The sequence below is a fragment of the Octopus sinensis genome, linkage group LG11, assembly GCF_006345805.1.
Source record: "Octopus sinensis linkage group LG11, ASM634580v1, whole genome shotgun sequence".
In the NCBI taxonomy this organism is placed as follows: domain Eukaryota; kingdom Metazoa; phylum Mollusca; class Cephalopoda; order Octopoda; family Octopodidae; genus Octopus; species Octopus sinensis.
In genome coordinates, this window is record NC_043007.1 from 61,247,575 (window position 1) to 61,261,229 (window position 13,655).

The 13,655-nt window shown below is 36.2% G+C and overlaps 1 protein-coding gene across 1 annotated transcript in view; it reads right to left on the reverse strand.

Annotated features, from left to right (window-relative positions):
• Positions 1-2,262: 2,262 nt before the first annotated feature.
• Positions 2,263-13,655, reverse strand: part of LOC115217163 (dynein assembly factor 3, axonemal-like) — a 29,759-nt gene continuing 18,366 nt past the window's right edge. The window contains exons 10-16 of the mRNA XM_029786787.2: positions 13,514-13,636; positions 12,171-12,282; positions 9,270-9,356; positions 7,418-7,532; positions 5,889-5,963; positions 4,084-4,165; positions 2,263-2,613 (exon numbers count right to left, since the gene is read on the reverse strand). Of these exons, the coding sequence (XP_029642647.1) occupies positions 2,545-2,613; positions 4,084-4,165; positions 5,889-5,963; positions 7,418-7,532; positions 9,270-9,356; positions 12,171-12,282; positions 13,514-13,636 (663 nt within the window). The 3' untranslated portion in view covers positions 2,263-2,544. The remainder of the gene's footprint in view (positions 2,614-4,083; positions 4,166-5,888; positions 5,964-7,417; positions 7,533-9,269; positions 9,357-12,170; positions 12,283-13,513; positions 13,637-13,655) is intronic.

Consider the following 13,655-nt stretch of genomic DNA (forward strand, 5'->3'; position numbering starts at 1 on the left):
CAAGTTTACAGTGATACTCTTAATTCAAAACTGCATGTACTGCAGCTATTATTCTGATTGTTAGAGCAACTTACCACCTCATATACGATCCCCTAGGCCTTGCATTGGCCTCCCACTGGATTGTACTCCCAGCATGAGCAACCGGCCTCTGTTTGTATGTTAGGGATGTTCACTAAAATTGTTTTAATGCTAGGTGTGTAACTATAGGAGACCCTTAGGTTGTAGCTATTGAACAAACGCCTGTGCCTGTGTGGCTGCATGAAGTGCTTGTCCACAAACCTAAGGAAGATCCTTCCCACACAATTTTTAACATTAATAGAGAAGGGTGGGAGTAAACCAAATAACATTCCAGTGGGTGTTTTCTTTTGTGGGTGCTGGGGCCTGGCATACCGATATGGTCCTTAAACCCACTGGACACCAGAGCCTTGTTATAATAGAGGGCTGTGGCATTTAAAATCTCTTGATTCAGGGACAGGTTTGAGACCCTCTTGCTGACACCCTTCACTAGGTTCCTGAACATGATAGCCAGGTGGCCAGAGGTAGCGTTGATGTAAGACAGTTTCTTGTTTGGCTTGCAGTAGGGCCTGTATAAACCAAAGCCTAAATCTAGCATGATGTCTAAGAAATTTACAATGGTGAGATTGGTCACAATTGTTATTTTGAGTCCCATGGAGCCTAGGGTGCTAGTTAGGTTCTTCCTAAGTCCATCAAGGGTGTGCCTATCAGCTCCTGTAGAGCATCATCTCTGTAGACACCAAAGAGGACCTCTTCTTTAAGGTGTCCAGGATATATAGCCCAATGAGGTTACATATGTCGGCACTGTCATAAGCTCCCATTGTCACATCAAAGGAGCCCACGAGGTTGGTTTGTTTGACCCAGGTCAAACATTTATCAAACAGTATTATTTTCCTGACATGCATAATAATGTCAATGTTACTATTGCTAATGTCAATGAAGCCACTAGTAAAGGAAAGTATCTTGACCAGTAACCCTTTTGACATAAGTAAAAGTCGTCTATGTTGAATTCAGTGAGCCTTGCTCTACTCCTCCTCTGGTTGGCATTAAGCCATGAAATTAGTTTGATGGTGCTGTACCTTAGGGAAAGGTTGGAGGTACTTCTTATGTTATCATTAATTTTCCTCAGTATTTTTTTCGCTCACCAGACTGATCTTGGATTTAGTCACTACTTACTGCAAGCGTGGGGATTCCCCATTCATTGATCAGGACCATAAAACATTTGTTGACTGGACTCACTGTAAAAGCGAGGATTCCCTGTTTATTGATTAAAGCCATAAAAAATTTAATAGGAATCGATCTAAGGGTCATAATCCATCCCACCTAAGGCTAAGACTATATTTTTGTTCACAAAATTAACTGACTAACGTTTTTCTATATCCATTTTGAAAAACAGGTTATATGCCTGTGGCCACTGGAGTCCGACATGCCATTATAAGGCTAAGCACTTTATGGATGCAAAACCATTGGTCATTCTATGACCAGCCATATAATTAACTTCCTATAAATACAGACATACATGCACAACCATATAAGCTTGCACACATTGCCCCTGTTCACCACACAGCGATTTCCTGTTTACCATGCAGTATTTTCCAAGTAACTGTTGTTGGTGATATACCAACATCAAACTGCGACACTGCGTGACTTTCCCCGACCGATTGCAGCTCACCTTATGGTAATAACAATCGACTTTCTTCAACTCCTCTCATTCAAATTCCCAATGGCTGAAGATTAACATCATGTTTGAAACTTGGAGTACCAATGAATTTGAATCAAACTGTTTTGATTCACATACACACACATATATATATATATAAAAGGCACCTGTGCTTGTAACATGTAAAAGGCACCTGTGCTTGTAACATGTAAAAGGCACCTGTGCTGGTGACACGTAAACGGCACCTATGTTGGTGACACATAAAAGACACCCAGTATACTCTGTGGAGTGGCTGTATTTTATAGCATAATTTTCTAAAAAACAGAAAAGTTTTCAGCATTTAATTCTGTCCCTCTATGATTCCGAGTTCAAATCATACTAGGTTGGCTTTGCATCTTGTTCCTCCAGGTCAACTTTGACTTTTTTCCTTCCAGAGTTTACTGTTTTACACCCCTCAATAGTTGATAAAACAAGTGCCAGATTTGATTGCATATACACCTCCCCAATATATCTGTGACTCAGTGATGAAGTAAAAAATAATTTTATAAATATTCAATGTTATAGAAGATAACAGAGACAACAGAATGCTTACACTAAAACATTAGCTTTATTCTGTCCCTCTTAATTTTGAGTTCAAATCCTACTAGGATTGACTTAGTCCTTTGTTTCAATAGCAACAATGAAATTAAACGCCACTGATATAAAGATATAAAATTGAATTTGTGCTCATGTGTTAAATTATAATTGCAAAATTTGCAGATGGCAACTTTTTTTTAACTTAGCAGAAAACTTCCATTGACATCTTTGTCTATTTTTCTTTTTTGCAATATAATTTTATAATTGAAGATCAGATAATGTTAATGAAGTTGTCAACAGTTTTCTCGTTCAAAGTTGAATTTGATAAAAGCATCTTTTTGTGCATCAACAGGATATGATACCTGAAAATAGAAGAAAGAAATGTTAAGAGCCATCAAAATATAAATGTGTGTATATTATGTAGGTGTTCATACATGTTTGTTTGTTTGTTTTTTATCTTTTATTTTTTACTTGTTTCAGTCATTAGTCATTTGTAATCGAATAAATTGATCCCAGTACTTTTCCTTTTTAAGCCAAGTACTTATTTTGTTGGTCTCTTTGGCCAAACCAGTTGTCAAGTGGTGGGGGACAAACAAACACACACACATGCGCATACACACACACACACACACACACACACACACACACACAACACACACACACACACACACACACACACACACTCTCTCTCTCTCTCTCTTTTATTTGTTTCAGTCATTTGACTGTAGCCATGCTGGAGAACTGCCTTGAAGGATTTTAGTTGAAGAAATTGACTCCAGGACTTATTTTTTAAGTCTAGTAGTAATTCCAGCAGTTTCATTTGCTGAACCGCTAATGTTATGGGGATGTAAACATACCAACACTTGTTGTCAAGCAATGGTGGGATGACAAACACAGACACAAACACACACACACACGCATGCACACACACATACACACACACACAATGGGTTTCTTTCAGTTTCTCTCTACAATATCCACTCACAAGGCTTTGATCAACCTGGGGCTATAGTAAAAGACACTTGCCCAAGATGCCGTGCAGTGGGACTGAACCTGGAACCATGTGGCTGTGAAGCAAGCTTCTTACTACACAGCTATGCTTGCACCTATAAAATGAAATTTTTCAGCTGACTGATGAAAATGCTTATATTGGTTGTTTTACATCCAACAACTATCATTGCTTAGTTTATGGGTATTTGATGGCAAATTAACAATGGTCAGCTTACTACTGACATTATCATTTAATTTTTGTGCATTGAACAACCTTCAGTGGTTAGCTTATTGCAGACAACATAAGTCTATTTGATATGTCTGGTTGTTTATCACAATCTTGCTGACTAGGAATAAACTAGGCAGAGTCTCACTACAAGAATCTGTCCTGATTTAATAGTGTTGGTATATTTTATAACTATTTGCGCTTGACTATGTGAGTATACTAAATTAGCCATAGCTGAGCAGCACTTAAGTTTTTTACCTTGGTGTTCCCTACATCATCTATTTTTACTGAGGTAATGTTTTGGTCCCAACCTTAATAATTTTATTTTGTATCAAGTGTTAAACCAGCAATAGGAAAGGACTTCTTTTAATCTTATTTTATTAAACCCGATTTGCATGTATTTGTAGTTCAACTATTGACAAGGGTGAAATAAATCAGCAATGGTACTTTTATATATAAACTTGGCCATTAAAGATTAATTTTTTAGAAATACAGAATAGGTTAGTTATGAGATATAGATTGTTCCTTTAATTGGCAGCCTATACTATTTCAGTTCTATCTTTATAAAGATACAAATGTTAAAAAAAATTGAGGAAATAAAGTGTGCACCTCTTACCTTACAACCAACTGAATGAATTTTCTCAGTTGCTTTATCAATAAAATCCTGCAGCTTCTCTTTCCTCAGGTCCAACATAAATCTGTTGTGAAAGACATGTTCAGTTTTATTTTAAATGTAATTTTTCAGAGAATTATAAATTCTATTTTATTCTAAGTAAAAATGAGATTTCTGAGAAAATGCCAGCATAGAAAAAAGTTATTCACCCACTACAACAGAACTGAAATCCTAAAACCAAGGTGTCGTGTAAAAAGTACTGGTGATGGTGCCATGAAAAAATGTACCCAGTACATACTATAGAGTTGTTGGTGTTAGGAAGGGCAGCCAGCTATAGAAACCAAGCCAAAAAAGACTATGGAACCTGGTGTGGCCATTGGCCTTATCAGTTCCTGTCAATCAATTTAACCCATACTAGCATGTAAAATGGACGTTAAATGTTGACAGTATTGTTGATGATGATTGTAATGATATGTAATTAAAGGCAACAAGTATGACAAGGATGATGATTTCACTTCATTTATATCTTTATACTTTGAATGTTGTATCTATAAGGATAGTGAGTTGTATGAATAACATAGCCTTACACCAAACAACTTATATTCAAGTGCATCATTCCTTGATGTTAAAAATCTTGCTGGGTTAAATGGTCTTTCATTTCTCTGATGTTTATAAAAAAATGCCAGCAACGGATTAGCTGTACCTTTGGCTGGTTCAAATTCATCTTGAGTTTAGTCATAACAAATTAAATGTTAGCAATAATAAATCTCTGAACGAGATATAAACAGTAACCGCTTGACAACGTAAGGTGTACTAGCCATCTGAATGTGGCTAGCCACTGGGGGTGGGGTGTTACTGATGCTTTTAACCCCAGGCGATCAACATCACCAGATGGACTTTAGACACTATCTCAGTGCCCTTGTGTTATTTGCAAAGGGAGGTCATCCTCCCTTGAAGACCTAAGTACTACATATGGACTATAGTTTCAAGGTAATTGCCTCTCGTCAACGCATGGTAAGTACCGGTCTTCGATGAAGGAGTCCCCTTGCAAATAATATATAATGTTTTTCACAGCAACCACTGTCACTGATTTAGAAAAACTGTCTGAAAGCAATAATAAATCTCTGAACGAGATATAAACAGTAACTGCTCGACAACGTAAGGTGTACTAGCCATCTGAATGTGGCTAGCCACTGGGGGTGGGGTGTTACTGATGCTTTTAGCCCCAGGCGATCAACGTCACCAGATGGACTTTAGACACTATCTCAGTGCCCTGAGATAGTGTCTAAAGTCCATCTGGTGACGTTGATCGCCTGGGGCTAAAAGCATCAGTAACACCCCACCCCCAGTGGCTAGCCACATTCAGATGGCTAGTACACCTTACGTTAAATTAAATGTTAATTTTTCATCAAAGATTTTTCAGTTCATTTCCCAAATTTATATAACTAATATAACTAATAAAGGACTGAAGATGATAAACTGTTGGAATGCTTCATTAAAAGTAATAAGTTCAATATATTTTTATTATGGTAATATAATTAATAGTGAGTCTAGAACTAATTATAAAATTGTGGTTAGGGTTTAAGGTGTGCAGACAAAATTTCATGAAGAACTATATTAGTAGTGCCCCAGTATGGCTAGAGAGCATGAAGGTACCATCCTTGCTAGTGGCAAAATAATTACTTCAATACGTCATTGAAAAACTATTTAGTGTGCCTGCCAGCACCTCTTTCTACAAAGCATGAATAATAAAGATAATTGAATAAGAAACATCTGGAATATGATCTATTGGATATAGTTTTACTTACTTGGCAGTTTCAATAATGATTTTTGTTTGATTGGAAAATATTGGTGTTATTTCTGGTATTAAATTATGGATTGAACTTGGGGAAAAAATACAAAAAAGAAGATAAATGAAGAAAAAATATAATAATCATATCGACAGTCAAATAAGGATTGGTAAACTCTTTATATTTCAGCAAATATTTTCCTGTTTCACTAGGTGTAAGTAGTGAATTGAATGTTGGGCTTCCTGTTGATGCCCCATCATGTTTCTGAGAAAAATCCTTAATTCTACATTGTCTCACTTTATTGTCAGGAACAGATACCAAGTCATCTGTCAATGCTCAGAAACTACCAATTACCTTGGCCCAGCTAACCATTGGAACTGGAGTCTGGTTCTGATTATGAACTAGATGTAATGGCTGATGTATACAGCAGTCCATTTGATAGTAAACCCATTAGATATGGGTATCCATCACTCAATGGCTATATTTCTTGGATACAAAAGATTATAGGAGCATGTCTTGTTGCAATAGACAATTTTTTGTTGTCCATGACATGAGGCATGACCATGACACTCGGAGACTTTTCCATCCATTGCAAGCAAGGAAAAAGAACATGTAAAATAATAATGATGAAGATGATGACAATTTCAATGATACTTCTCTAATGTTGGTATAGCGTTTTATGGTATATACATCACATAATTCCCTCTACCTTTGCCAGTAAAATTACAGTTAGTTTTCTTGTTGCAAGAAACATGATTAAATACATCCCATTGTGATTGTTTATGAAAGGGAAAATGCAAAGATAGTGACAGTAGAATTGCCATTGCACCTTCTTTTCATCACTTCCTTAACTTTCTAACTTAAGTTGATGAAGATTTTCTGTTCATGAGGGGATTTGATTTCAACAATAAAAACTAACAAAACACTTAGCAATACAGTTCTCTCATTTATCCCCACTTAAACATGGATGTTCTGTAAGAACAAACTATACTGTGGTAGATACCACGAGAGAAACTTTCATATTGGCTTTTGATGCAAAATGCACTCTTGTTTATAATGCTAGTGGGGAGATAAATCTCCCTTACTTCCAGTGCCAAGACCACCAGATCATGTGATTTTGACCTTCCTTGGTCTTGTCAATGATGGATACCTAACTGCTAGAGGTAGCAGCGACTCATCTCCCTGCCAGCAATATATAGAATAATAGTGCCAGAACAGGCACAGCGGCAGAGGTAGTATTAATACTGAAATAAATGAGTTGTACTTTCTTACAATATCTATTTACAGCGGGACAGAGTGGCATATTGAGTTGGATGACTTTGCTGAAGACAAAGCTGACTATTGTTTAAGGGATACAGAAATATGGGCTGCAGCCCACTTAAATGGTATATTGATAGCATAACAACTCAGTCACTTGTAACTCTGATGATACAAAGTAACATGAAATGAGATTATCTATAAAATAATTGTGAAAAATTATTGGAAAACCACTTAAAGAACAAACACAGGTTATCTTTCTTGATCAACATAAAGCTAAATATACTTACGAATTAGAGAAATATATGATGTCAAACAAATGCTTATATTGTTCTTTTAGAGGCATACTCTTGATTGCATCAAATGGGAGAAATGTGACTTTAAAAGAATCCACTGGGATAGACTCTAAAGTAGAAATTGAGAAAAAACATTTTTTTACATTAATTATGAAAATCTTTTTTCCTGAACTATTTTAATTTTTACATTACAAGTAAAATTTGTTTTAGCTATATATATATATATATATATTATATATATATATATATATATATATTATATATATATATATATATATATAATCATGTGTCAAGTGGAGAATCATATCATAGAAAAATCCATGCCACATGTTAATGGATCTAAAAAATCCAAGTTATGTGTAGCTGAAAGAATGCATATTCTTTTTTAGAGCTAAGAAGAAATCCACTACATTGCGGAATTTCAAATCAGAAATTTTCAGCAAATGAAAACATATAGACAAATTTCATTTGGTGAATTGGAGAACACTACCCTCTCTGGATTGTGCAGCTGTATCATAGACTTTAGACCTCTTCCATTGATTCTACACCATCTAGCCTTATGACTTTACAATCAAAGGGGACATAAGTCTAATTCTTTTTCTTTTTTCCTTTCTTTTTCTATTTTTTTCACCATTCCACTTTTTGAACCCACCTTCATCTTGCTTTTTTTCTTTTGATTTCTCTTGTTCTCTTTTTTCTGATTTGTAACTAGTATAGGCCATGTGGCCAGAGCCTGAAGATAACTTGGAGACACCAGGCATGTTTTAAAATCTGCCAAGATAAAATCTTCGATGTATGAAACTATTAGCAGCTCATAACTATATACTGATTACATTAATCGATATTTATCTCTCACCAGATGGAGTGCCTTTTTTGTTGATCTTATCTTAACAGAAAAGTACACCACCACCACCGCCGCCGCCGCCGCCGTCACCGCCACCACCACCACCATCATCATCATCATTGTTTAATGTCTGCTTTCCATGCAGACATGGGTCGGACAACTTGACATGAGCCGGCCAGGCAGAAGACTACCTCAGGCTACTGTGTCTGTTTTGGCAGTGCTTTATGGTTGGATGCTCTTCCTAAAACCAGCCACTCTGTGGAGTAGACTGAGTGCTTTTTATGTGGCACCAGTACAGGTGAGGTCAGTTTTGGCATGGTTTTTACAGCTGGATGCCCTTCCAAATGTCAACCACTTTACAGTGTGGACTGGATGTTCTTTACGTGGCACCAACACTGGCAGGGTCACCAAGGAATTTTGAGAGGAGAGGAGGCATTGGAGGAGGTAATCTTGTGTCTGATAATGTGAGGTTAGAGTGAGACAGAGAGGCAGAAACAGGTGTCTTGCTCTAGAGGAGGTATATGGTTATGGGAGAGAGAGAAAGAGGGAGAAGGAGAAAGAGAGTGAGAGAAAGAAAGAGGGGGAAGGAGAAAGAGAGAGAGAAAGAAAGAGGGGGAAGGAGAAAGAGAGAGAGAAAGAGGGGGAAGTAGAGAGAGAGAGGTGTGCTGATGTAAAAGAGATACTTGGTTACCTAGCCAGAGGAAAAAGCAAGAGAAGGAGAGAGAGAGAGTGAGAGAAATAGCAAAGGTACAAGAGAGAGCAGGAGGTAGATGGTAGTGAAGTGCTATAGTATACTCACAAGTAACAGGGATCAGAACATTGATGGGATGGTAGAGTAAGGAAGGGAGAGATAAATGGTGGCAATTGCCAAGGCATGTCTTCAAGGTACAGAGGTCATAATATATATAAATGTCATCATCATCATTGTCGAATTTCAGTATATATATATATATGATGAGGATTTTATGGTGGGTAAAAAGACAGAAAAATATTGCGGCTTACCATATTCATTATCATCACCAACATTTTCGTTTGTTTGGGTAACATTTGAAACTTCAGCAACATTTGGATCTAACTCTTCTGTAACTTCTTTTAAAGCATGAAATAATAATAATAATAATAATAATAATAATAATAATAATAATAATAATAATAATAATAATAATAATAATGATGATAATAGTCCTATGGGGTTGACTGACTATGAGATTGAAGAAAGACAACCAGATACTATCATTCTGGACAAAGTGTCAAAAGAGTGCATCATCAAAGATGTGGCTGTGTCTACTGATATGTTAAAGAACAGGTAAAAAATTAGAAATTTCTGAAACTTAGTAAGGGAAATGCAAAGGTTGTGGAGGGTTTCTGCAAAAGTAATCCTAGTCGTTATAAGCATCCTGGATACTGTTAGCATCAGACTTCATAGTTTCCTTAATGAGAGTGGACTAACTATGAGAATTTCATCAATACAGAAATATGTTCTTTTAGGAAGAGCAAAGATTGCTAGAAAAGTCCTTGATATCTAAGGAAACTAGTTGTGACCCAGTAACAAAGACACTGATTCCAAATGTAACACATTTGTGCATACCATTAAATAATAATAATGATAATAATAATAATAATAATAATAATAATAATAATAATAATAATAATAATGGTTTCAAATTTTGGCACAGGGCCAGCAGTTTTTGAAGGGAAGAGGAAGTTGTTACTTGGCTGGAACTTATTCTAACAACCCTGATATGATAAAAGGCAAAGTCGACCATGGCAGAATCTGAACTCAGAACGTCAAGATGGATGAAATGGTGCTAAGCATTTTGTCTCATGTGCTAATGATTCTGCCAACTCTCTTACTTATAATGGTTTCAAATTTTGGCACAAGGCCAGCAGTTTAGTGAAAGGGGTAAGGATTACATCAACCATATGCTCAACTGTGGTGTGCTAATTATTCTGCCAGCTTACTGCCTTCAGGTTGACGATGATGATGATGATGATAATAATAATAATAATAATAATAATAATAATAATGATAATTGTGGTGATGATGATAATAATAATAATAATAATAATAATAATAATACTATACTAGTTGTAATAATGCTGGTGGTAGTGAAAATATTGGTATTTGTAGTAATAACAGTAATAATATGTCAGGTCACTTTTTTAGTGCTACTGGTAACATATTATCCAGTACAATCTGTTTCATGGTCTTGCAGCTGGCAACTAAACTGACAACCCTACCAAGTGCTTGCTTGGTAATGAGGGTGACTTTTGTTGGACACTCTACAGAACAAGAAACAAAACTGTGCTGTTATTGAATTGAGGAGAGGGTGAAAAGTAGACAGCAATGGAGTACAACTTCCAGATGATAAGTGCATAGGAGAAGTGATTGGAGAGGGTTACAGGTATCCTAGTGTTTTACAATTAGGCCTAATGATGAACACCAAGGCGAAGGAAAACATTTCCAATCTACACAGACAAGAAGCTGCAATATAACTGATCAGATATCATTCTTCTATGGACCTTCATCTGCAGACCAGAATATTGTGAAGACAGGATGAAAAAGTTGGGAAGTACCAAGACTTAGCATTTGAAGTGAAATACATCCACAGAGCCTCAAAAGTGAGTGCGCTATTGTGATCAATGCACTTTGGATCATGTCAAAGAAAGCAATATTCTGGTATCAAAAGCAACAAATATCAAACTTCATAGGATGTACTTGGTTGGTGGCAATAAGTAGAACAGCATATGTGATGAGAAAAGTGTTGCATCTCTAAGCTTCAGGATGGAGCTGAGATGTGACATAGATAACTCAGTAAAAGATAGAATAATAAATATCATCATCAGCAATAACAACAGCAGCAGCAGCAATGTAGATACAAGGCCTTAAATTTGAGGGATGAGGCTAGTCAGTTAAATTGTCCTCAGTACTTGACTGGTACTTGATCTTAGACACTGTGGGAAAATTGTTATCTCTGCCCAGTGCAGTTTGGACAAAGGCACAAAACAAATGTTGTTAAATGTGTGATACCAACAGAAATAACTGGTGGTAGGTCTGGTTGGTTGTAGGTAAAGATGGTGAGCTTCTCAGCTAAGTGTCACACACCTCTTTATGGTTGTGGGGAGGTCATTGATGATAAGCATGTAAACATAAGTTGTATAGTGTTAGATACAGATCAGGGAATCAAACAACAGTCTCCCTTAGTCTAGCAAACCCAACTCCAATGCACAGATTGTACCAGACAAGCTCAATCAAATGCAGAAAGTAGTTATCATTGAGTAATGTTGTCATGGATAAACTGTGATATGCCTGAAGAAAGAATATGGGATGGATCTACTTTATCAAGACTAACCTTAGCTAAACAACAACACCAGCAGCAGCAGCAGCACCACCACCACCACCACCACAGCCGCAGCAACAACAACAATAACAACAACAGCAGCAGCAGGTATATCTATTCCTAATGAATCATGAAAAATGAAAGCACAGGCACTGCTGTGTGGTAAGAAGCTTGCTTTCCAACCACAAAGTTCTGGGTTCAGTCCCACCATGTAGCACCTTGGGCAAGTGTCTTGAGCTGACCAAAGCTTTGTGAGTGGATTTGGTAGACAGAAACTGAAAGAAGTCCATCATATATGTATGTATTTATGTATGAGTGTCTTTGTGTCTGTGCTTGTTCCCCACTGGTGTTGGTGTGTTTATGTCCCCATAACTTAGTGCTTTGGCAACAGAAACTGATAGAATAAGTACCAGGCTTTAAAAAGTAATAAGTACTGGGGTGATTCATTTGACTAAAAATTCTTCAAGGCAGTGCTCTAGAATGGCCACAGTCTAATGACTGAATCAAGTAAAAGGTAAAAGAAAAGGTAAACGAATAAAACATTTTCAGGAGAAACTCTTACCTGTAACTTTATTGTCAGTAGTATTAGTTTCTTTGGGAGGAATATAAGTCTCCCCAGTCATTATTGTATGAAACATTGAAGTAAGGTTATGTTCAGTAACATTTCGAGCAGTCTGCACAGAAATATATAATTACAACCAGAATAACTATTTTTCAAAATATCATGTATTGTCTTACTTTTTTTAAAAGAAAATTGTTATTTTACAGACAAAGGAAGTAAAATGGTAAATGCTTAATAACAGCCTATCACAAATATTTGTTCAGATTTTAGCCAAGAATTTTGATTCAGGATAGGAAGATTGAACAATAACACTGTGGGAAATTATAAGACAGGAAAAATTAAACTGAAATAATTCCAAAAATTAGTGAAATTCTGACATTTTGAGTTCAAATCTTGCCAAGGTCAACTTTGCTTTTCAGCCTTTTGGGGTTGACAAAATAAAGTACTTGCTAGGTAGTTGTTGGTTGTCTCTTCAGTTCAAGAAAGACAATTTCTTAATTTCTTCCTGAACGACCTGCACAGATGATTTGTTTATAGAGATTAAATGTTTGTGTGGTGCATGAGATCACTCTCTCCATCAAATATTACAATCATGAGTGCAACACCCTAACCATTAAGCCATACATCTTCAGACAAGTACCAGTGAGGTAGATAGGGTAATATAATTGATAAGAACCCTAAAACCAGATAAAGTGGGATAAGATATTTAGTTGCATTGTTATCTTTTACTGGTTTCAGTCACTGGTCTTTGACCACACAGGAACATTCACTTTTTCACCTTTTTAGGATGCAATTAATTACATTGACTCCCAGTATTTTGATGAAAGGCAATATGGACTAGAGTATAATTTGAACTCCAAACATAAAGGGACATAATCAAATACTCCTAAATGTTTTGTTTGATGCTCTACCAGTTCTGCCATTCACTCACCCTGATTTCAATTGTTGCCAAGAGTAATTTTTGCCTTTCATCCTTTAGGAGATGATTGATAAAATAAATATCAGTCAAGTACTGAGAATAATTTAATTCATTGGGGCCCCTCAAAATGTCTGTGGTCTTGTGCTGTTGTTAAAAGTTATTAGGTAGAGGGGCTACCACAGAAATATACAAGATTCAACAGGCACTTCCATATTTCATCAATATCTGAGATCCGGAGGTAAATTATTCCACATAGTTATTTCAAAACAATTACAATACAATGTTTCCAATAGGTATTATATGAATTGTCCTCTGCTGTACTGTACCATAACATAGTATTCCTTACCAGCTTTTACTATGTTAGCATTCAATCTGAGTTCAGCAACCATTCATTTTGAGAGACACTGTTTTATATACTACTTACCTTTCTGTAGTATCCATTGAATTTTTTGAATAGTTCTTTAAAGTCACTTTCAATTCCCATTGCAATATATGGTCCAACTAAAATATCTCCCCAGTAACCTCTCAGATTTATTCTTTCGCCATTCTGTAAAATAAAAGGAAAC